Genomic DNA, 22,664 nt, shown 5'->3' with positions numbered 1-22,664 from the left:
CAATAACAGCTTCCTGTTTGACCTTGATTTGAAAGGAGGTATGTGTATTTCTCAGTGTACGGGTAGTCAGAGGATTATCGATTGGCTTCTTCCTGATCAGTGCTTATCTCAGGTGACATCGGCTGTCATAACTGGGTCACATTTGCAGAGAGTTTGGTATGAAGTTGTTGAATCGAGTCGTCTGACTTGTTCAAATGTAAAAACAATGGATAAAGAAATAAAAAACAGAGCTGAGAACAAAAGCAAAATACAAAAAAATTCACCTTCAACAGGAGGGAGGAGGTCGTAATCTGGACAGACTTTAAAAGCTGTGGGCCGTCTGGAAGAAGGCGGGGGGGCAGAGCTGTTGTGCAAGTTACACGCTTTGTCTAGACAGAACAAGCAGGTAAACAAGTCTGTCAGCAGAACTCCAAACCACACGATGCAGAATGACAGCTGCACTTCTGTGACGACTCACCAGAGGCCAACATGGAGTGTGAGGGGAAGGATCCAGTGCTGCATGACGACGAGGAAGATGAAGACGAGGAAACGTCAATGAAACTGTTTCGTGCAGGGGGAGGAGGGGGGAGAGGCTGCTGACAGCTGTTCAGGGAGTTTTCTGATGGGGAAACACAGCAGACATCAGAGGCACAAACAAGCCACTCTAACTTACTGTTTATTATGGGGTGTGGACCGACTGAACAGTGGATGTAAAAAGAGTTTCAATAAAAGCTTCTCATGCATCAAGTTCTGACTGCTAAAGCCCTGCGGCAGGGGTTGGAAGCTAGGGTTGGGCGATGTCATCGTCCAGGGGGGGAGGCTATTTTGAATATTTCGGTCTTATATAATTGCTATTCGTTGTTTTACTTTATTACTTCATTTATTTTATTTCCCAACTAATGACTCATCCGCGATTATCCGGCATAAACTGAGGGACGTGACTTTAACAAAAAAAGTAACAAACAAAATAGAAAAGAAATGGTCCGCTCCCGCACTTAACTAGTCAAGTGGACCGGCGGAGCGCGGATTTACAGCTTTGTGTTTGAGGGGAAGGGGGGGTGCTTTGTTACGTGAGCGGTATGTGGGAGATTTAAAACTGCGATCCGTTCCGCAGCTCTAGGGGAAAAAGTGTGTGTCTGAGCAGAGGATCGTGAGCACACACACAGCGCTTTGGGGCGGTGTGAGCTTCAAAGCTGAAAGGCCGCTCAGTCCCTAGAAATCGTTCAAACAATCACATGGATTTGTGTTTCGAGTCGTGTCCCGACTAAATAAAGGCTGATGTTATTCCCACATGTTTACATGCAGCCAAGATGCAGTTTGCAGCACCACCCAAAGCTAATGTTGTTAGCCCGTGTTAGCATACTGCTAATTCTGGCTTCTGTCCGGCTCCATTTTTCAACAGAAAAAGCAATGACCACACGGATTAAAAATAAAACGATGAGCGAACAGGCATTTCATAATAATCGTAACATTAATAAAAGCACGTTTAGAAGATCGTCTTGTATATTACCGAGCTGACATATCAATGTATATAGCCGCTCGGCAACATTGTTTTGTACTGAATTGTTACATTCAATAAAGTTTGAGAAAAAAACAGCCGCTCGCGGAACTGATATCCGCTTCCGGTTTTTCAAACCCTACTGCGCATGTGCAAATGATTTATTCCGACCGAAAGTGTGACCCATGTGAACGTTTGTTATATTCTGAAAACATTTTTCTGGAACCATGTACACGGTTGGATTCTAATCCGACCATTGATCCGGTCAAGATATGTTTCACATGTAACCGCGGCTTATGGTGTCGACTCGCAGCGTGGCGGGGGCGTGGCATCACGATGGTGTCTCTCCATCGGGATGTCACTCACCCATCACGATGGACGATCGGCACAACCCTATTGGAAGCCATCAAAAATTGCTTTATTAACACTTTACTTTCCAACACAAATACTTTAAAACAAGTCAAATGTATGTGAACTTCAAAGAAACAGGCCAGGCTCTGACGGGAGAGCTAAGAGTTTAAATTCATCCCTGGACATTACCGTGAAGTGGAAGAAGAGTGTCATAGTCAGAGTGGGTTATGTTAAAGGTACAGGGGCCAGCATGCGCTCCCCCAGAAACTGACGGTCCAGCTGGTTCTGCTCGTCGACCTGCAGATTCAATCACCACAAAGTCACTCTTAGAAGATTCCTCAGAAGGTTAACGCTCCTACTAAATGTTACCAATTAAAGAAAAACTGGATGTTGTTTTTAAACTAAATACCTAACACTAAAGATGTCCTTAATCTAAGAAGAAAAGAGCTCACCGGACATGGGGGATTTGGGCTTTTCCTGCTGCATTAGGGACTCTGGAGTATTGTTGTCCATGGGTCTGCATGAAAGTAAATAAGTTTTGGTTTGCATCCCCAAAATGAAAGTTAGAGGTGCACGTAACAAATAAAAAAAACAAAACACTTTTTTCAAAACGGTGACTTTTCTGTTGGTTTTATCTCTATAGCAACCATTTTAGTTTTTGGACACCAGGGAGTGACAATCAGATGCTTAAATTTTTTAAAGAAATTTCAACAAAAGTAAATTCTTGGATTTCCATGTCAAACAGAGGTTGTTTTTTTTTTTACATGCCCACATTCCTAATAGGTTCATCTCACCATGTGTTATATATTTCATTTAGCTTGAGCCAAAGATATTTGTATAACATTTTCACAAAATTCCAATAAAAACATGTGAGCATGGAAACAACACTGGGAGCTCGCCATGGTAACGCCGTTCAAAACCTACTCATTTTAAAACCAACACTTTTTCTAAAGTAGCTTCCATTTGGTGCTAAAGGAATTAGAAGACATTAGATTGAAGCTGGTACTACAGGTGAAGTTTTTTGGGGGGAAAACTCAAGATGGCGGCCTCTTTCTGGGGTCAAAGGTCTTGGGGCCATCACCAAGTATGAATGAGCAGTGACACATGGACACAATGAAGACACTGTAAGCGCTTTGAGCGTGTGGAAAAGCGTAGATAAATCAAATCCATTATTTCTTTTATTATAATCATTTTAATACTGGTCACGGATTCCTCTGGATGTTTCCAACATGCATGTTTTGGTTTTTTTGGTGAATTTTGAACTATTGTTTTGAGCTCAATAAGAGATTTTGGCCATATTCTTTTTTTTTTTTTACATATTTGCTCGCTGTGATGTCATCTTTTTGTCATGGGGGGGGGGGGGGGGTGGGGGTTGTCCTACTCCACACACAAAATTCATTTGACTAGCAAATTTTGATGAGTTATTGAGCATGTGGCAGGGGCAAAATTTTCACTCAGAAGTGTAGTAAGAAAGGAGAATTGCAAAAACATTATGGTCTTTGCAGTTCAGGACAGCTGCGTGCCATTAGAAATGGCACATCTGTGTAATCTGAGAAGAGATCTGGGTTCAGAGATGCTGACCGCAGCAGAGGGAGGAAGAGTCAGACGGCTATCCCTGGCCTCTCCACCAGATGTCACTGTTGATTTATAGTAGCATTCCTGAAACGGTTGAAAGTCTGACACTAGCAGTTAAGGAGTTGCTTCAAAGTGCAGTTGACATCTGCAGAGGGAGCTCGGGTGTGAAATTTAAGCCTTTTTGAGGTTTCAAAGTGTCCAAATGAAGCCTACACTTCTGCTGCTGCCTTCATGACGTCCCACTTAATGACCGTAAAGAATGCATCCAGCCAACGGTTCGTATTCCTGAAAACATGCCTGAGCCGATTTTTGCATACCAGAAAGGTGCACTACACTATAAAGGGATCAACACGGCTAAGCTTTCCTCATAGCAGTCAGATTTATAACCCAGAAACTCAGATCAGACATAATCAACATAACGGGGGCGGGCTGATCGGAAAATTGCAGGTTCAATTCCTGCCTTGCCCACCCATATGCCAAAGTGTCCTTGAGCAAAACATTGAACCCTCTGGTGGAGAGTTGGCACCAATGTTTGGCAGCCGAGCCGCCATCAGTGTGTGAATGGGACTGTGACTTGTGCCCCGCTCAGCGTGTTTTTCTACGTCACAAACAAGCTCTTCTTCAACTGCATTTTCCTCTCTGCTCCTGATTCACAACGATCTAATACATGTCTTCTCTTTTCAGAAAAATGCCACAAGAACTTGTTAAAAACAGCATTTTCATCTGTGTGGGTCTTTAACAAAAGTACTGAAGGAAAACAACCAGACTGTTTAACAATATCACGTTTATTACTAAGATGTATTGTTACAACTCAGGAAATAAGCTCCAAAACACATTTTCCCTATTTTCTATGCAATTTATCCACTTACTTTAAATATTCCAGTTAGAGAATTATGGAAGGAAACATGAGTTTCAGCATCAGTTTGTGTTTAAAGAATTTACTCATAGAGGCTTCTCTGTTAATGGGATGTGTAAACAAGCATAAACACAAACTGAAGCATTTCACAACACCAGCAAAACCAGAGCTTCTCCCCCCAAAAGGGTTCAGCTTCATCCTAAGCAACAGCTGTATCCCCTGTTTCCACTACAGCCCGACACACACAAACACCTAATCTAATTCTGGCTGCTGCTAAAAGGCTATTATGTGTTCAGCCATCATTCTTTAAAGCTGTTAGGAACCAGTACATTCCCCTCAGGCTTTAGACCTCACTTGTACAAGTTTCCTGTGTCTGAGCCCTCAGGGGGAAAAGAAGGGAGTGATTGAAAAGACAAAACATCTGATAAAACAGAAACTTCTCAGTGGTCTTATAAAAAATGTGCCAGCAATGTCCCTGCTCCCCTACAGGTTGTTTTAAAGGTAAAACTCCATTTTGCGGAGAATTAAGAAATCGACAAAAAAGCTATTTCAAGGAGATACATTTCCCTTTTTTTTTAAAAAGGTCGATCTTTCTTGCAGAATTTAAAGAGCAACTTGTTTCATGAGCCAAGAAAACACTAAGCACCATGCACCAGCTTCCCCCCTCGCTTTGTTTATGCATAAATGTTGCTAAAAATAAAGAAATTTGAACAAATCATGAGAACAGAATTGACATCTTCTAACTGGAAAGACGAAAAATACACATGAAGTTAGAGCCAATAGGAAAAGATAAAAGGTTAAAATAAAAAAGTCCAAATCCAGTTTGGAGGTAAATATAATGCATGGATGGCTGGTTAAGCTCATTCGTTGATGAGCAAATCAGACGCGTCTCACTTTTTTATTTTTTTGTAAATGAGTGCAAAGGTACAAGCTTGTAAAAGAAAAACAAAAAACTGGCAACATTATTTAAGATGATGTTTGTAGTAAAAAAAAGGTGACACTCCTAAAAACAGAAAGTTTTGAGGATCATATATATGTAACACATGTGTAACCCCAGTTGTATAAATTAACAGACGACTTAAAAGGAACTTCATATCTTCATATAGCTGTTGAAAACTGTGAACCACAAAAAGGGCATCAATTAATATTCTACTTTGCATGCTGGGATGGTATGAAAGTTGTTTTGTTGTTTAAATGCCTTTTATTGAGTGGATTTACTGGATCCTCTTTTAAATATTCTACCAAAATGCAAACTATTGTACAATGGTGAATGTCATTATGTTTTTACTGAGTGTGCATCTCCAAATACTCACGTCTGGCTTACACAAACTAAGCGTGGAGGTGAGTTCTGGGAGAGAACCACGTCATCGCTATCGGCAACTGGCACATCATTAGCAAAGACCTGAACAGATGAAGAAGAAAAAGCAAACAATTATTGAATGAAAACAATTCAAAAAGCTTTAGATGCATTTGACACTATTTTTAAGTCAGTTTTACACAGAACTTTTCACTTTCTAGAGCTTAGCTAAATTTAATGGAAATGCATGGTTCCCACTTGCTAAAAGAAGCATTTGATCTGAGCCTAACCTTTGGACATTCTGACTTTCCCGCTCCCTCCAGTCGTTGATTTAATCTCCCAAAATTCTCAGGCGGACAACTGAGAGGCCTTCCATTTATATGAGGCAACCTGGCAGGTCTAAGCTGGAATGGATCTAAAGCCCTGTGGGAGTCCGCCATGTTGGCATCTTTGGCACATCGGCTTTCAGGAGGAAGGTAAGAATCTGACAGCTTTCCAGTAGAAAAGGACAGAGGAGAGGACAACAAAAAAGAACCAGGGACCCAGGAGTGGCGTGCCTCGGGAAGGATAGGAAGAGGACGGTCAGGGGGTGGAGGTGGAGGTAGGTCCCTGTGGGGCGGAGGTGGGGCTGGGAGTGGCTTGTCTTGCTTCCTGGACATGCCTGGCGAAGACTAGAGAAGTGAAGAGAGGAAGATGACACTGATGTTTTGGATTTAGAAGCCTATTTCAGTGTCTCTACAGTTTAAAGCCTTCCCCTGGAAGACATGACAAACCTTTGGTGAACCAATGGGACTGGCAGAAGGGGAGCGTAGAACCCCCTTCTGGATGAGCTCACGTCGTGGGGGCACCGGAGGCAGGCTGAGATGCTGGCTGCTGTGAACGGGGTCACCACCAAGCATATTCCTATGCTGGCTGCTGGGTGAGGAGCTTGGAGACACCATAGGGGAATTCTGGCGCTCTGAACAATGCTGTGAAACAAGATAATAAGAAAAGTCTCCTGGTTCATTAAGTGCTTAAAACCCACTCCAATGAAAATTACGTTTCTGGTGGTTTTAACATGTGCTTACTGTATTTTTCTGATGCTGGAGGACATATATACAGACAACTAAGTTCAAAATTGCATTTCTGAGTATTTCTTAATTTAAATTGATGTGAATCAGGAGCAGATGAAAAAACGCAGTTTGAAAAGAACATTTTTGTTATATAGAAAATACAATGAGCAGGCGAGAAGCTCCCTCCTTCCGCTCCATTCTTCTTCATCCACTTGTAGAAAAACAGATCCATTAACTTCTTTGTTTTCTTCATCTGAACTGCTATCTGGCTAAAAACAGTTCGACTGGATGGCTCCAATATTGATCGCCATTGTTGTTGCAACGGTAATGTTAGGTAACTACTGCTACTCTGCATGCTCTCTATGTCCTACTAAATGACAGGTTTTTGGGGGGTTTTGGCTAAAAAGGGCATAGTCATAATTAAAGACCACTGTGAACACTTTTACAACAGTTTAAAAGAGGATTGGAGTGGGAATTAAAAACATCAAACATGAAGAAGAACCATGAGTTATCCCATTAACTACCTAATAACTAAGACAAATCAATACAAAAGTGATTTTTTTTCTGCTACTTTTTGTCTTGGGGTCTTAATACACACAATCAATGTTTTTGATCATATATTCTCTTAATGTGTTCAAATGTTTGGTTGACCAGGCAGTTAAAGGGTTAAATCAGTGGCGCCATGACTCAGGAAACGTCACTGTAGCACATTTCTTTGAAATGATCAATGATTTGGTTGTGTTTTGGCTTATGAAAATTTTTGTTTTATGTGATTTTAGCTTCTGTTATCAGATCAATGGTTCAATTCTGGTTTTTTTTTGTAGTTTTAATTAATTCCAACAGCTGTTTCCATTGAGTTAGTTAGCTCCTCTGAGTATACCTATTTTTCTAACAGCTTCATCCATCATGTTTTTTTAGGTATCAGTTTTCAATTTATTAAGTAAAAAACTTAATTGCTGTCTATTCTACATCTGATCTTTGCCTAAATCCTTTACCAAATAAAATGTATTGACAGCATCTTTAAATTTAATCATCTATATTTTAAAAATGTGTTACATTAGATATTAGAGATGTTATCCTCTGAAAAAGCTGTATTTTGACACCTTCAAACAGTGCTACATCTACAGTTAGGACACATCATATCTATCTTTTTCTCATTAAACATCTGAAATACTGAAATACCATACAACTGAAATTACTGGTGGGTTATTGAAGGACAAAGAAGTCACTAAAGCAAATCTCTCATTCACAGAGCTTTACCTTTCTAATGTTGGCTAGTCCCTTCATGACCAAAAAGTCTTCTCTGTCCTCCTCATCATCGAAGTCTAGCATCGGGCTGCTGTGCCGGTCCAGGAAGAAGCACTTGGCGCCCTCGTTTCGCGGGTCGAAGGGATCTACCGTAATGGGCGCTGTCCCTTTGATCTCACAGCGGCAGAAGGGACAACCCTGGCCATCTGATTCCTGTAAGCACGTTCATGTGTAATGAGGCATTTCATGCAAAACAAGCCCAAAGAAATAGCGTCATGTAACTTCTCCTTTCAAACTTTGCTGTGTTTCAGTTAAATTAGAAATCAGTCAGGATGTCAAATAGCTGCTACAGGTCTCCAAAGAGAACCCATTTAACTTTATCTTCAGCAGCAGTCCCACACTGCTGCAGATCATGCTTGGCAACATGACAGCACTCATTGGCCACATGTTCATGCTCCACTTGGCAGCTGCTTTCCAACACAGGTCAAAGGCTCAAAAGAACAAAGCAGCATTTATGCAGCAGCTATTGGCCTACCGATTTCTGAGCAGATGTACAGGCATGTCTGTAAAACATCCAAACAAAAAAGGCACGGAAAAGGGAAGGAGTGGGATGTCAAACGGAAACCAGAATGTCGTGATGGTCACATGCAAAAATGCTCACCAACAAGCACAGGAAGGCCAATGCAGAGCTATTTTTTTTAAATAAATTATACACTTAGTTATTCATGATGATCATCGAAAACTTAGAAACTATTTTTTGTGTGGAGTTAAAGTAAAAAACAAAACTCAGTAAATCTCCGTCTGCATGACTTTTAGGCGTGTCTGCATGAATACAGATGAACATTTATAGGAGGCCCCCCCTCCCCATTCACCCCCTGTACATGCAGATCAAAGCCAGACATTCAAAAGAAGAACAGGATGTGGAAAGGCCAGATCATTAACCAGCTGTGAGTCAGGATGTCTTTTCCACCTCAGCTGACTAACATGCAGAGGGAACCGCCGCTGACATGACAGCGTGAGGGAAACGGGGGACGATTCTGCTGTAGGAGTGTTCGCTTTCACTGACTCACTAGTTCCCTTTTGTGAAGTAAAGCACTTTGATACGGAGGAAAATGCTAAGAACCCCTCACACCAAGACATGGTGTCTTCTGGTTACATTTAACAGGAAATGACTCAAGCGTCATCGCTTTATGAGCGGTGCCGATTCCCATCCGTGAAGAGAAGGGCCGAGAATTTGAGAGCCAGAACTCATTTGACAAATTCCGCTAGCTAAATGTAGAAGCGCAGAAGGTTCTGCAGACATCTCGCTGTTTTCATGTCACTAGATGTGTCGCTATTTCCTCATCTGCACACACATTCTTCAAACCCTCAATTAAATGGTAAAAGAAAGGTCAAACTGAAAATCGTCTTTAGCGAAGGCTACGCTCAAACTGCACATTGAAGTGACCCAAATCTTCATGTGACCCATTAATGATTTTTCATCTCCTCCCTTTAGAGGCCAACCAAGAATCTGCTAAACAAACACGCTTATTCTTCATGGTGTTCACTTCGTTTGTTACTGTTTACTAGTCTATGTCCACCACCTACAGTTGCTTGAAATGTCAAAGCGGTGCAAAGGTTGGCCCTTTTTTGAATTAAAATGTATGTCATCCATATATCACTACCAAATCTGAGTCCCCGATTGGTCAAAGTTTGACTTGGTTTAACTTTCAACCCACATTTCGTACGTAGAGCCCAAACTGTTAGAAAGAAACCAAGCTACGCTTGAGTTTTAAACACAGATTTTTTTTACCACAGATTTTTTTATCGAAAGCGGTCACTTGAACGCGTGTTGCCTAGGGCATTAATGTAGCTTAAGAGTTTTGTTGGTCAATTGGTCATTGGTGGAAGTTAGTGACTCATCTCCCAACGGATCCAGTGATCCATATCTCTGATGTGGCACAACATAAACGCCGAAAAACAGAACCATCCTTTATGCACTCTTGACAATCAGATTTCTCAAAACAGACCCAAGACTCTTTTATACAGAGTGTGGCAAAACAACGAATCATGTTAATGTATTATGGGAAGGGCTTTGACGTCACTAAGCCGAAACGAAGTTCTGCACAGGAGAAAACCAAAAAGGGTAGAGACAGAATTAGATGAGCAGCATTTGTTTTTACTTCAGCAAACACAGAGAGCTGGGAGATGCTGAGTCATCGTCTGTGCCCGCAGGTCACTTCAGGGCTGTAGACTGTTCACACAAGTCTACACATTTAAAATATAATGCCCACAACCACAAAAACGACAGTTTTAATGAAAATAATGATAATAATATCTGCAGTATAAACTCACATCCTGATTCAGACTTCTGTAACTTTCATTTCAAAGTTTCCTCTTTCGTTTAGTCCTCTTCTAATGTTTCCCATGTGAGACTGTCGTGCTAACCAAACCTCCAAACAACACATTAAAAGTCTCTAAATGAAATTTGAGGCAAATGGAGAATCTTCAGAAGATCTGACACCAAAAAAAGGTAGATAGAAAAGAAAAACACTGTCCAAAAAAATGTTCAAAACTAAACTGCAAAAACTTGAAAAGTGGTTAAAAACACACATAACCACAGACACAGAAAAGAGGTCAAAACCAGTCGTACTGCTGCAACTTGGGTCCTCTAGATTTGAAGGACAAAAGCTTAAATATTTGTGTGTTTGGTGCAACCTGAAGGTCAAGACTTGTGCCAGTTTTCAAAGTTGTTCATCTTAAAAGCAAATAATCCACATAACCAAAATAAAGAAAGCTACTTCCAGGTATAAGCAGATATTTTATAACACAGGGCTGTGAAGTGCACATCCACACTGCAGGAGGCAGAGAAAACCCTTCAGAATGACAATAACATCACAATAACATCTTAAGAACACTGATCAAGCAGACAGGAGAAAAAAAAATGAGCATTGAGATGCCAACAGCCATCAGCTTCTCTTTATATTATTATTTTTTAGCTTACCTGCCAGGCCGTGAGACACAGTGTACACATCAGATGTCCGCAGGGTTCGATTTTGACATCTTTGTCATTCTCGGCGCAGATCTTGCAAAGCTGGAAAGTGGATCCCATTTCACAGTACAGCTCATACTGCTCCTGTTGAGGCACATTCAGACCCCGTTATTCATCGGATCTTTGTGCTTTTCCCCTCATGCATAAACATTTAGTTTGACTGAGACTCAAACCATGGGATTCAGCCAGCTTCAAATCTTTTTCTGTCACATGAAAATGTTTCAATGAAGTTGCTTTTCTGCATTTCCTTACCCAAATGTTTAGTTAGGCTCCTGCATGTTTTTGTTGGAGGTGCAGCTCTGCGTGTGGGCAGGTGGGTGCAAATGCAAGTTAAAACCAACGCAGTCGAGAAGCTTAAAGTTGACATTTAAATAAAATGTGGCAGGAAGGTAAACTCTAACAGAAAGAGGTTACCCACAACGAGCCATTTTTATTGTTCAACCCAAAGGAAATTAAACTTAGAGAGAAAGGAGGTTCATCTGTCTATCAGGGTCTATGCTCTGATGAGACATTTCTAACCTCTAACCTAGTTCTTTTCCATGTGACAAGATGCTGAAGAAATATCTAATTTTTTAACAATTTTTGGCCGGGTTTGAACTGTCTTTCTCATTTTTGAGTGAAGATGATGCAAATGATCAATGCTGAGCAAACAGCAGAAGCAGGTTGTCAGCTATGACTCCAGGCTAAAGATTACAGCACTTAAAGCCACCACTTTTATGGGTATTGCTGAATTTTAAACTATGCTCATCATCTCCCAAGTTGCAGAGTAAACAGAAATGTTTAAGAACAAAGAAAAACAAAAAAACAACAACAAAAAAACAGACAAAAGGCAGTCATTTAACTACGAAATAATACCTCAAAGGACAGCAATATTTCCTGATTGTTTTATTACAGTCATCAGCGTTTGTATAGTCAATTGGGTTTTAGTCTCCTCAGATTATATAAGAAAGTCCACATACACACAGCATGTAGAGCAAAAACGAAAGCTAAAAGAAGAGAAGGATCTCTGTCTTATCACACCATCAAAGAAGGATGAAACAGAAACAAACTACAGAAAAAATACAAAGGGAAAAATACAAGAAAACAACTGCTGAGCTACTCTAGTCTTAGATATTTATCAAAACTGAGGGGAAAAAAAGTTCTTATAGAATTATTTTTGAAATTTGTGTTTAGTGTTAAGAGGGTCCACATGTGAGAAATACACGTTTCCTCGCAATATCGTTGTTCACCTTTCACAGTCTTCCTGTTTCTGAGATTTTTTTCTTTTTTATGTGTAAGCGTTGCAGCCCCTTTGTGTTCAGCGTCCTGATTGGCTGTGAACGATTGTCCTTAGTCTCCAGTACAGAATACGTTTATCTTGTCACATGTACATGGGTCTTCGATTGCCAGTAGATCTTTTTTTTTTAATTCTATAATACTGCACTTATTTTTCTAAGAAGGTTTGAACTTTAAGAGTTTGAACAAGAGAGAAAAGTTCATGTCTGTCTGAGAAAAGTGTATAGTGTGTAGTCAGCTTTAAAACACCTACTCTACTTCAAGGGGTTTTACCTATCAGAGGTTATTTTTAGAACGTGACCCCTCCATTAAACAAGGGACCCCTGTACTCTGCAAAGATCAAGTTTTACACGCAAACCCACCTGTGTCACTTTGATGTGATCATGAGGCAACGGGTCACACAAATCCGTCAGATCCGGATTGTAACTGCGACCGTCAGGGAACAAGTAGCTAGGAATTCAAAAGGAAAGAGGATTGAAGTGTTTTGATGCACCAAATATGCATTTCCTATTGAATGAATGAAATATGCATGGAGACTACATGAACCCAATAGTGTATTTTCAAAATTAAACTAACAAAAAAAACGAAAATATTTTATTTAATACTAAAATACTGACAAGAAACACGGCTACTTTCTGGAGTTGCATTTTGTTTTCACTGTGAGGAATCACTGGACAAGACTGCAGTCTGTCCAGTAAATAAAAGCAGGCACGCCTGACAGACTCAGGGTCTGTGAGATGATCAGATATAACAGAAGCAGATGGCCTTGAACCAAATTCAAGCCCAAAGACATCACTTTTTGTCCCCGGCTTTAGACAAAAAATACATCTGAGGCCGGCTCTATCATTTCGGAACAAGAAAACACTTCTCCAGTCTCCAAACTCCAATGAAAGCGACTGTGACACAACACTTCGGTTCAACGCTCAGTGTGGATTTTAACCAAGTAATCAATAAGCACAAAGAGAAACAAAAAAGGAATTGTTACGTACAAGCCCTCTCGAAAGCCATCGATCAGAGCTTGAAACAGTGGTTTGTTGTGGGGGATGGTCTGCAGTATGTTGCCGTCGCCGGTCACGTAGCCAATCGCCCACTGACCCAAGCGTGTGCAACTCAGTCTGAAGATGTAACTGTGAGGAACACAGATGTACCAACACTTCAAAAGAGGTCAGAAAACACAATAACTGTTGGATATCGACTCCTGGATTACATTCTCACTGAGACACCGTTTGGTCGCTAAAGATGTGACACTTGGCCTAGATGTAATCAATTTGAATCAGCTTTCACAAGGTCATGTTTAGATCCAATTTGCAATTTGGACCTAATCTATTCAACATTGATTCCTTTTCACATTTCCATTCTGAAACCAGTTTTGTTTGACCATCAAAGCCAGATTTCAGATAACTAGTGTTTTAAACAGAATAAACATGAAATACTAAAATCATTATTGTTTACATTACAGTCCCACTCCAGTCATGTTTTGATCTATACTAAAAGTGTTCTTTTAATTATAATTATGGTGTTTTTCGGCAAATCAAAAAACCTGTCTTTTTCTAGGTCTTAGTTTTTGCAGAGCAGCAGTATTTAATCAAAATTCACCTCTGAGTTGTGGGCGGGACCGTTGGCGTGGAGTAAGCCAGTGCTCATTTCCCATCATCCCTTTGTTTTAACCCCCTCCTGCTAGCTTAGAGCCCCTCAAAACAAAAAATGGCGAGCCATATTGGAGCTATCCTGCCATACAGTTTTGAGCCAGATGCCTGCTTACAAGAGTATAACAAAGACGTACATGGACCTATTTGTCTGCAAGTGGATTTATCAGAATGAAGTGGAGCAGGGAGCTTCTGGTGTAACAGCTACAATCTTTTTTTAAACTGCATTTTTTCATCTGCTCCCGATCCACCATGATTTGAATAAAGAAATACTCAGAAACACGGTTTTAATCTAAATCTTCTGTAAATATGTCCTCCATCATCAGAAAGATGCCACAAGAACATTTTAAAAACACCAAGTGGAGTGGGTTTTTGAGGTTTTCTGATGCATACGCAAAAGAAATTCAAGAGAAAAGTTGTATCCATTTAACTTTTACAAAAAGTTTAATTTTGTATATGAAAAAATATTTGAAATTTACATTTTATTTAAAACATAGCAGTTCATGTTCAAGCCAGATCATTTTGAATCAATTGACCTTCTGACCTAAATATTGTCTCCATTACAGTGTTAGGAGTGAGCCTATATAAACAAACCAAGGAGATATATACTGAGGCTTTTATTTCTATTTTCTAAAAGAAGCTGTATGTTTCATTCAATATTTTGTGGTTAATTTTTTGGTTCCTAGATGTTCTCCAGAGCAAAAACCAAGCCTTAAAATTCTATCAAGCCTGTTGTAAATATATTTGCGTTATAGGTATAATCTAAACAATAAAAAGACCATGAACGTGAGTACGGCCTTGTTGCAGAAGGCAGAAATCAAAAATCTTTAAAAAACAAAAAACAGAACCAGAAGTAGAAGACTGTTGACTTTTCAATTTCCAAAAGTGAATAAAATATAAGAAGCCAAAGAATGTATGTGACATTTTTTTTATTTTATTTGAAACATTCCAGTTCAAATAGTTTTCTAGAGTAAGACAACAGTCAAGGAGACATTTATGAACTAAACTGCCTCACAACCGCTATTAAAAAAATAGAAATAAAATAAAAGCCCATGTTTTTTCTCCCTGCTGTGTACCAAATGACATCAATGTGGAGAGCTAAAGACTGTGACTTTTAAAATGGTGGTAAAACTATTCAGAACAGTCATTTGGGTTGAAGTGTCCTCTCCTACATTCTTATGGTGAGTCAGAAAGCAGATCAGACCGAGCAACGGTTTTTAAAACCAAACAAGCCTATAAACACTTAACTGCAGTTAGAGAGGACTTTAAACTAAACACTTTTTGCACAAGAAGTCTTATTTCCGCAAGAGCCAGGCTAAATATTGTGCTGAGTCATCACTTAATGCAATAACATGGAGAAGCACGAAAACTCTTCTATGCTGACAGAACAGCAGAGTTGCAGGAAAAAAAAGAACAAGCTGTGGGGGGGAAAAATTAACAAAATGATTCCTGCCTCACTGTGGTAACCAGTTAAACTGAGTCAGAACCAGGCTGTAGGTTTTTCTGCTTTGGCCTTTTTACAATATGGTTGATTTACCCCACATACAGACAACAAAAGTGGGGTAACTATGATGAGATCAAGAAAAACTGGAAAACAGGAATTTAAGCAAATGTCATCGTGGATTGTCAATAAATCAGAATGAATTCATCAACTGAATTATAGAAAAGGGGGGCAGATAATTGAATCTTTTTACAAAGTTCTGCAGATAAACACATACAAGTTCATCCAAATACCTGCCAGGCTTGTTGATGAACTTTAGCAGTCGAGCCTTGACTTCATCATAAGTTAGAAAAGCCATGTATCCTGGGTGTGTCACTGCCAGGAAGTTCCAGTTTCTCAGTATTGATCCCCACGGCTGGAAGAGACCAACAAATGTTTAAACTTAATTAATCTGTCATCATTTGACATTTAGTTTCTAAGCTCCCCCATGTTCCTCTGCCATAAATAACTGATAAAATGTAGACTCGGTTAAACCTAATGAAATTTCGCTAATATAATTGCACAGCGCAAAGCAAAAGAGTACAAAAGTGAAGGGTTCCGAAATTTGGCTCCTTCACAACATGCTTCTCCTCTGTTTGCCTGTGTTTACAGCTGGCTTGAGCTTTGCTGTGGGATACATTTACATTTATGCCAAAACATTTGACATGGACTGGAATTAACAAACATTACTGACACAAGGGTTAAGTCTGTTTACTCGATTGCTTAACAGGAAAAAATGACCTGTATGTGTAACATATTAAACTAAAAAAGCAATCTGTAGTAAAAAATTAGAAGAAAATAGAGACATCAAATACTATTTATTTCTCCTTTTCAAACCTCAGTGCACTCATGTATTTCATACAAGTCTAGAGATCTTATAAAATCTAAGAACTTTAATTTTGTAAAGTTTACTGTTGCCAGGTGCTGGATCCCACATCAGGTTGAGTTTACATTGATCATTTGCTTCAGAAAATACATTTATGTCTATAATAAAATGTTCATTTGGTAAAATAAAATCACTCCAGGTTAATTAAAGAACTGGAAAAAAACAAATACTAATTTTATACATTGATTCCCAAAGGCTTTTCTGCTAAAACTAAAGTTGTGGAGTTCCACAAGGTTCTTTGTTTGAACTCCTATTTTCTCTTAATACCTCAACCTACTGTTAATAATCGGGGTATTTGGACACAAATGTCAATTCTAACCAACGAGAAAAAAGTCAGTTAAATAAAAACATGATAGAAAAGAAACAAAAAAAAAACGTTCTTTTAATAAGAACACATCCTCCGATCATGACACTAACCTGAAAGAGACGTGTAAAGATGTCAAACTCAAACACAGAAATGTAGTCATTGCAGGTGAGGTCGATAGTGGACTTGAGGGCCATTGCCTCCAGGCCTGAGCTGATGGGATGCACATCATGAAGGCACTGTCTGAAGACTCTCCATGGCACTACTGTCCTGCAAGAAAACCAAACTAATTACCAGTTGAATCTTTATCCACAATAAAGTGGAAATAATAGCACTCACTTAAATGAAATGCTGGAGTTCTGCAAAAACAAAGGAATTAAGCACTTAAATAGCACTACTTAACAGGAGAAAGATGATAAGGGACTTACTTTTCTCCAAAATATGTTCTCCAGAAGTCAGCAGCATCAGCTTTGGTGATTCTGAAGGTGTCCCCCTGGAACTGCCCTCCAGGAAAAAGGGCTTTAATTTCAGCTAACATGTGACTGAAGATCAGTGACAGCTTTGTCAGGTTCCTTCTGCAAGAGAAGAAACAAACAGCTCATGTCTCTCAAGAAAAACGAAGAGATCCCTAACTTTCCTACAGCCTTGGAAATTCAATGTTCAGTTCTTGAAGACAAAGTATCCAAATGAAATGGAGTTCATCACGGAGAAGTATTTTTCTCATGTTGCTTACATAAGCTGTAAATGCCACAAGCTGTGCAGTCAGTCATATTTCCAAATATGGAGAAAATGATGAAATATATTGTAAAACAGAGAATCAACATGAAAACTGAGCAGGTATTGATTTCATTATTTCTGCAACCCAATACACAAAGTTAGCCTGTTTTTCTGGGTTATAAAGTTATGAACCTCACATCTGCATGGAGTTAAGAGTTGACTTTGATTTGGATGCGAGTCAACAACTTCATCATTTTTTAATTGTGTTATTTAGGTTACACATTTACCTTTAGAAATAAACATTTACTCAGTAGTTTAGTTTAAATTTCACAATTTTTGGTTTCAAGTTAGAGTGCATCTTGGTAATGAAACACCAAGCTGTTCGTGTGCTGCTCTGCCTGGTATTTTATTCGTTTTGCAAACATTATCTAGAGAATCCCATAGTCAGCTGCTGCTGATTCTTCCTTCCTGCTGGGAGCAGGAATTCACCTCCAACTCACTTTCACATCAAACCAGAGCTTCTTAACACTTGAGTGACTCCAGGGAACACACACCCAGCTGAAGGCTTTAGCACAAAGCCTGGGAGTGCGGGGAAAAAGGCAGCGCTGACGGATGTTTCAGTATTATCAGGCGAAAAGCGCACCAACTGTGTGTGTAATGTGAAGATACTCTGTTAGTTGTTTGTGTTTCACTGCTTTCTTTTGCTAAACTTAACAATACAGCTAGTTTGAACCAAGTGGAGTTGGACCTGCTGGAAGTTTCTAGTAAAAAGAAATCTTCTTTTGTTTTTATCTATTTTAATTTCAGGGATTTTTCTTGTAGTTGCATTTTAATAAAATATATTTTAAAAATCTTTCTGCTGACAGGAAATATGTTAAAGGTCCTCCTGCTTTTGCAAACACAGATAGAAGGTGAAGAGCAATCTTTTTTTATGAGAAAATGATTAAGAAAACAGACAATATCACATTGTTTTTGCATGGAAAAAAAGATAATGAATGTTGAAATATGTATATTGGTCTGGCACTAAACAAAGAAAGTTCTCTGGCAATTAGGTCTGATCACTTAAAGGTCTTAAGCAAAACATGACACAGCAATTATCCCACAAAACCCCAAAATTTAAATGCATCACAGGATGTGGCAAACCTGCAGATAAAGGAATCTTTCAGATTAGTTTGACAAAATTCTGTACAATACAAATGACAAATAGAACTTTTGAGTTAAACATTATTGTTCAGGATTGCTGTAAATAACAAGTAAATTAGGAGACTGGTTTGGCAATGAGATATGTACAAAAACAAATATTATTCCAGATGTCACTACCTGGGTATATGTGTACAGAAAAATGTAAACAAAAAAGCAAGCATAGACTGACAAATCCTAATTGCTAAGCTTACGCTTTAAATGTGACATGCATCTGCATTGAATCAGCTGTTTTAAGCTTTTGCACCTTCACAAAATATACTTCTTCAATATTGATTTGCATTAATTTCTCTTGAGTATCTTATTCAAAGACAAGATAGAGCCTAACTACTCCCAACTGTTTGCATCCTTATGAAATATGGTGATAATATTTGATCTTTTGTCTGTCCAGACAAACAAAAAGGTCATCTGAAAAGGACAAATTAAGTCCCTAAATCTGCTGTTGGCAATGTGTTACATTACCCAGGGAAAGGATCACTGATGCACAGTTTCTTTCTTTGTGGCACATTCATCTCATAAATAATTCATAAAAGAGCAAATGCTGATTGCTTATATAGCTCCACTGAGTTTTAGGTGAAGCCACCACCCACTGGCAAATGTTTTTCCTTCCACTTAAAGAGATCAGCTCCTCTGCAGCTTCTGGGCATCACTTGGCGATGACTAAAGCTCAAGTGCCCGAAAAAACACGTCTCACTGTTTGTTTGTTTTTAAAATAAAGGTTGTGCCAAAACAGGATATTACACTGTATGACTTTATCTATCTCATTAGGAAAACAACAAATGCTAAATCTTTTAATTTCTACAATAAAAAGCACGAACAGCCTGTTTTCTGGTTTATGTGTGTAGGTCACTTTACGGTCCTTGGTGTCAATAGCACGCCTGTGGTTTACCTGGAACCTCTCCAGGATTTTCAAACACGCCTGGAAGCATGAATGTGGATTGATAACAAGGCAAGTTGACAACTATTGTGTACCCAAAAATGCAGTACTGCCACACTGTACTCCATTAGCTGCAACATTAAACTAAAGTCCAAGCATTTAACTAAACTTAGATTACTTAATGTTGACTGACCTTTGCTTAGTATTTGCAGAAAAGGTCTAAGCTAGGGAATCAAAGTAGATCCTTCAGTTCAGCAAGCCAAATGCAGGCGTAGCTCAAGTTAGCTAGTGATTTATCAAGAAAAGAAGACTTCAATGAATTTATAATTAATGTTAATACAAGTCCAAGTTCACAAAGTTGAAAAAACAACAACAACCTCATAACTAACCCATTTATGGTTGAAGTCAACTCAAATGTTAATTCACAAAAGCTGTCAATGCTGTGGATTCCTTTAGGAGATGCAGAAGCTCTGCCGTGCTTCTTAGGCTGAACAAGTAAAGGTACAAGTCTGTGAATGAGGAATCTGTGGTGAAATTGGAAACGTTTACATGTTCATCACTCATGGTGCAAACTTGTTTTTTCAGCACTGTGAATTTTCAGATCTGGTTTCTGTTCTGCATCTCTTCCATTTATCAAACTGGCCACCATTTGACACTATTACAAAACATCGGGATTGCAAAATATGCTGCATGGCTCTTTAATGCACGTCAATCCATATAATATTTTTGCTTACTGCATTTCTGATTTAGCACTGAGAGGTTGTCTTTTATTTAAATAATTAAACTCTTAAAGTCCCTGGTCTTCTGCATGCGGGTCCTCCAAAACACCTTTCTATTAAAACTATTGTGAAAACAATTTCTAACTGGAGCAGAATCAATAGTTGAGAGACCGCGTCCACACCAACACTATGAAAAAACAGCACAGGACTGCATGGACAATGCTACTTCAGGATGGGCCGTCACTAACAATTACTTCATTAGTTGATTGGTCAATTTTTAACAATTTCTGTTAATGTAAGGTATTGTGCTTTTTTTTTATTTTTTACAAAAGGTAATAGTGGTACTCACTGTGGAGGTTCGCATCATGCATGGCAGTGTTTTTCAACCAGTGTGCCGCGGCACACTAGTGTGCCCTGGGAAATGGTCTGGTGTGCCGCGGGAAATTGCCCTTATTAACTGATCTAAAAACATTTTCCATCTCCAGGATGTCAGCTCTGTGTTCATCCAAACAGGCCCTGATAAAACACTGAGTAGTTAGGAATATGAAAGTTTGTAAAAAAAAATTTTTTGTGTGTTTATAATTCTTGGAGGCTTAATCAGAAGTGGATAAAGTCTTCACTTTCCTTGTTCCGATTCTGCTCATAAAGTCGCTCAGTTCTAACAAAAAGACCAGCTAAAGCTTGTCTTTAGCGGTGTAGCTTTCCGTGGGATCCAGTATCAGACCGTGGAAAAAGTGAACAAAACCATGAAGCTTAGAGACGCAAATCTGTCCGCATTCGGCTGCTGTTTGCACTACATCTCCCATGATGCATTGGGTTAAAGTGACAGCGTCTCAGCGCACAATGAGTCCTTGCTAAACGTCTTGAAACCAGAACCGACACACATCGCAAGCAATAGGGTTCCTGATAGCTGCACTAAATCTTTGTATAAACTTCCCATAGAAATACTAAGCAAAAATATTTTTATGAACATGGGTTTTACTTTATTCCAATTGGTGAACAGCAAAATATTCTACATTCATTTCTCCTCCATTAGTTTTCAAAAGTGTCTTCGGTGGTAGGCAGGGTGTAGATCCCCAACTGTATGTTTTTAAATCCATCCTACCTCAACCATTGACACAGGTCTCAATCCTTTTAGAACCGGTTGAACTCTTTCTTGCTGAATCGCAGCAACACACTACTGTGACCAATCGGGGACTTAGATTTAGTACTGACGTGTGGGTGGCATCCACTTTAAATTATTATAAGTAAATAATAAGTATAAGTAAATAATAATGTAAGTAACAACTTTTGTAAACATGATCACCAAGGAGACATTAATAATAGCGGTTTGTGTCCGGTCGGATTAATATGACTCCAAGACTGACTTTTATAGGAACAGAGCTGTGAAAAAAAAACGTCTGGAGCAAAATTTGCGGGATTTGATTTTGCGCCCCTAGCCTCTTTATATTGTAGGTGGGCAGATGAGTGCTAATAAACGGTTAATGCACAAAAGAAGAAAAATCTTCTCCCTGTTGCTACCTGCGTCTGTGCCGCCAGTCCGGCGTGTATACAACCAGCTGTATGTGTGTTCATAAAACGCGTAGGGCGTTCTTGAACGCACCACACGCAGCCAGTGTGAATGCAGCATTAAACGTAACTTTATATCTGTCTTCTTCTTCTATGGTTGAGAAAGGGCTATACCACCTCCAAAAGCTCCTGTTGTGCTTTGCGATCCCAATGACTGGATGGTGGTTATGGTAATCATTTAAAATGACAAAAAAATAATAATGATACATGCGTCGACAATACCAAATTAGCATTTGATGAATTTTACAGTTGATTAGTTTATGTCGACTAATCCTTGACAGCCCTACTAAGATCATTGAAGTCTTTAGAGGTCAGCAAGTTCTAAAAACGTGAATTTCCGCAAGTCTAAAGTAGACAATGTTGAATACATAGCAGTATTAGATAAGGTTTGTGTTTTTTTAATGCTGACTGAACTGAAGTCCCTGGGATCCAAGGCCTTAAATGCCTTTGTCAGCCTTGTCCCTTTGTATCTTCAAATGTTCAATGAAACGTTCAATATTTTATAGATTTCCACAGACAGTAACAATTCTTTCCCATTCTACAGAGACAAACATTTTAATCTACTAAATTAGGTTTGCTTGTTTTTTTTAAAACTTCATTTAACTTCCTGTTTTTAAGGGAATCTATATAGCTCTACATAAAAAAAGGAAAAACATTAAATTACCGGTATGTCATTTTTACAGATTTTCCAGGACCTACATACTGATAAACAGAGGAGATATCCCCAAACCTTTTTCTGACAAAAACTATTTTTTTCTGCTCATTTACCATCCCCATTAGGACAAATGGTTATTGCTGAGGCAGCAAAGGCAAGTGCTCAACCCAACAACCTCCATGAAAGCATCCGGAAGGTGTCTCGTCCAATGTCCAACCATCTTAACTGATTGGCTCCTGCTGATATGAAGGAGCTGAAGATAAATAATGTTTGCTGGTCATTCTTTGAAGAAAACTTTAATTGATTTCATACACTAGTCTTGTATTTTATGCTATTATCCTGAGCTTAAAAAGACAAAGATTATTACTAAAATATGGATCAACAGGAAGCAGCAACCTCAACCCTCTAGGTCAGGGGTCGGGAACCTATGGCTCGCGAGCCATATATGG

The 22,664-nt window shown here is 39.1% G+C and overlaps 1 protein-coding gene and 1 long non-coding RNA gene across 3 annotated transcripts in view; one reads left to right on the top strand and one right to left on the bottom strand.

The window, feature by feature from the left end:
- The window catches only part of LOC144983784 (uncharacterized), a 50,842-nt gene that overhangs the window by 9,511 nt on the left and 18,667 nt on the right, over positions 1-22,664 (top strand). The gene's annotated exons all lie outside the window — the stretch shown is intronic.
- The window catches only part of cblb (Cbl proto-oncogene B, E3 ubiquitin protein ligase), a 44,662-nt gene that overhangs the window by 3,519 nt on the left and 18,479 nt on the right, over positions 1-22,664 (bottom strand). The window contains exons 4-17 of one of the 2 annotated variants that reach the window (XM_023962412.2): positions 16,907-17,053; positions 16,592-16,748; positions 15,543-15,664; positions 13,152-13,289; positions 12,525-12,612; positions 10,840-10,971; positions 7,869-8,069; positions 6,330-6,524; positions 5,847-6,227; positions 5,573-5,661; positions 2,281-2,345; positions 2,018-2,125; positions 458-598; positions 264-368 (exon numbers count right to left, since the gene is read on the bottom strand). In XM_023962412.2, coding sequence (XP_023818180.1) covers positions 264-368; positions 458-598; positions 2,018-2,125; positions 2,281-2,345; positions 5,573-5,661; positions 5,847-6,227; positions 6,330-6,524; positions 7,869-8,069; positions 10,840-10,971; positions 12,525-12,612; positions 13,152-13,289; positions 15,543-15,664; positions 16,592-16,748; positions 16,907-17,053 — 2,069 coding nt within the window. The remainder of the gene's footprint in view (positions 1-263; positions 369-457; positions 599-2,017; positions 2,126-2,280; positions 2,346-5,572; positions 5,662-5,846; positions 6,228-6,329; positions 6,525-7,868; positions 8,070-10,839; positions 10,972-12,524; positions 12,613-13,151; positions 13,290-15,542; positions 15,665-16,591; positions 16,749-16,906; positions 17,054-22,664) is intronic. The other variant, XM_023962414.2, reaches the window with a different exon arrangement.

The sequence above is a fragment of the Oryzias latipes genome, chromosome 14, assembly GCF_053564925.1.
Source record: "Oryzias latipes strain Hd-rR chromosome 14, Olatipes_Hd-rR_3.1".
In the NCBI taxonomy this organism is placed as follows: domain Eukaryota; kingdom Metazoa; phylum Chordata; class Actinopteri; order Beloniformes; family Adrianichthyidae; genus Oryzias; species Oryzias latipes.
This window is presented reverse-complemented; position numbering and strand designations above follow the sequence as displayed.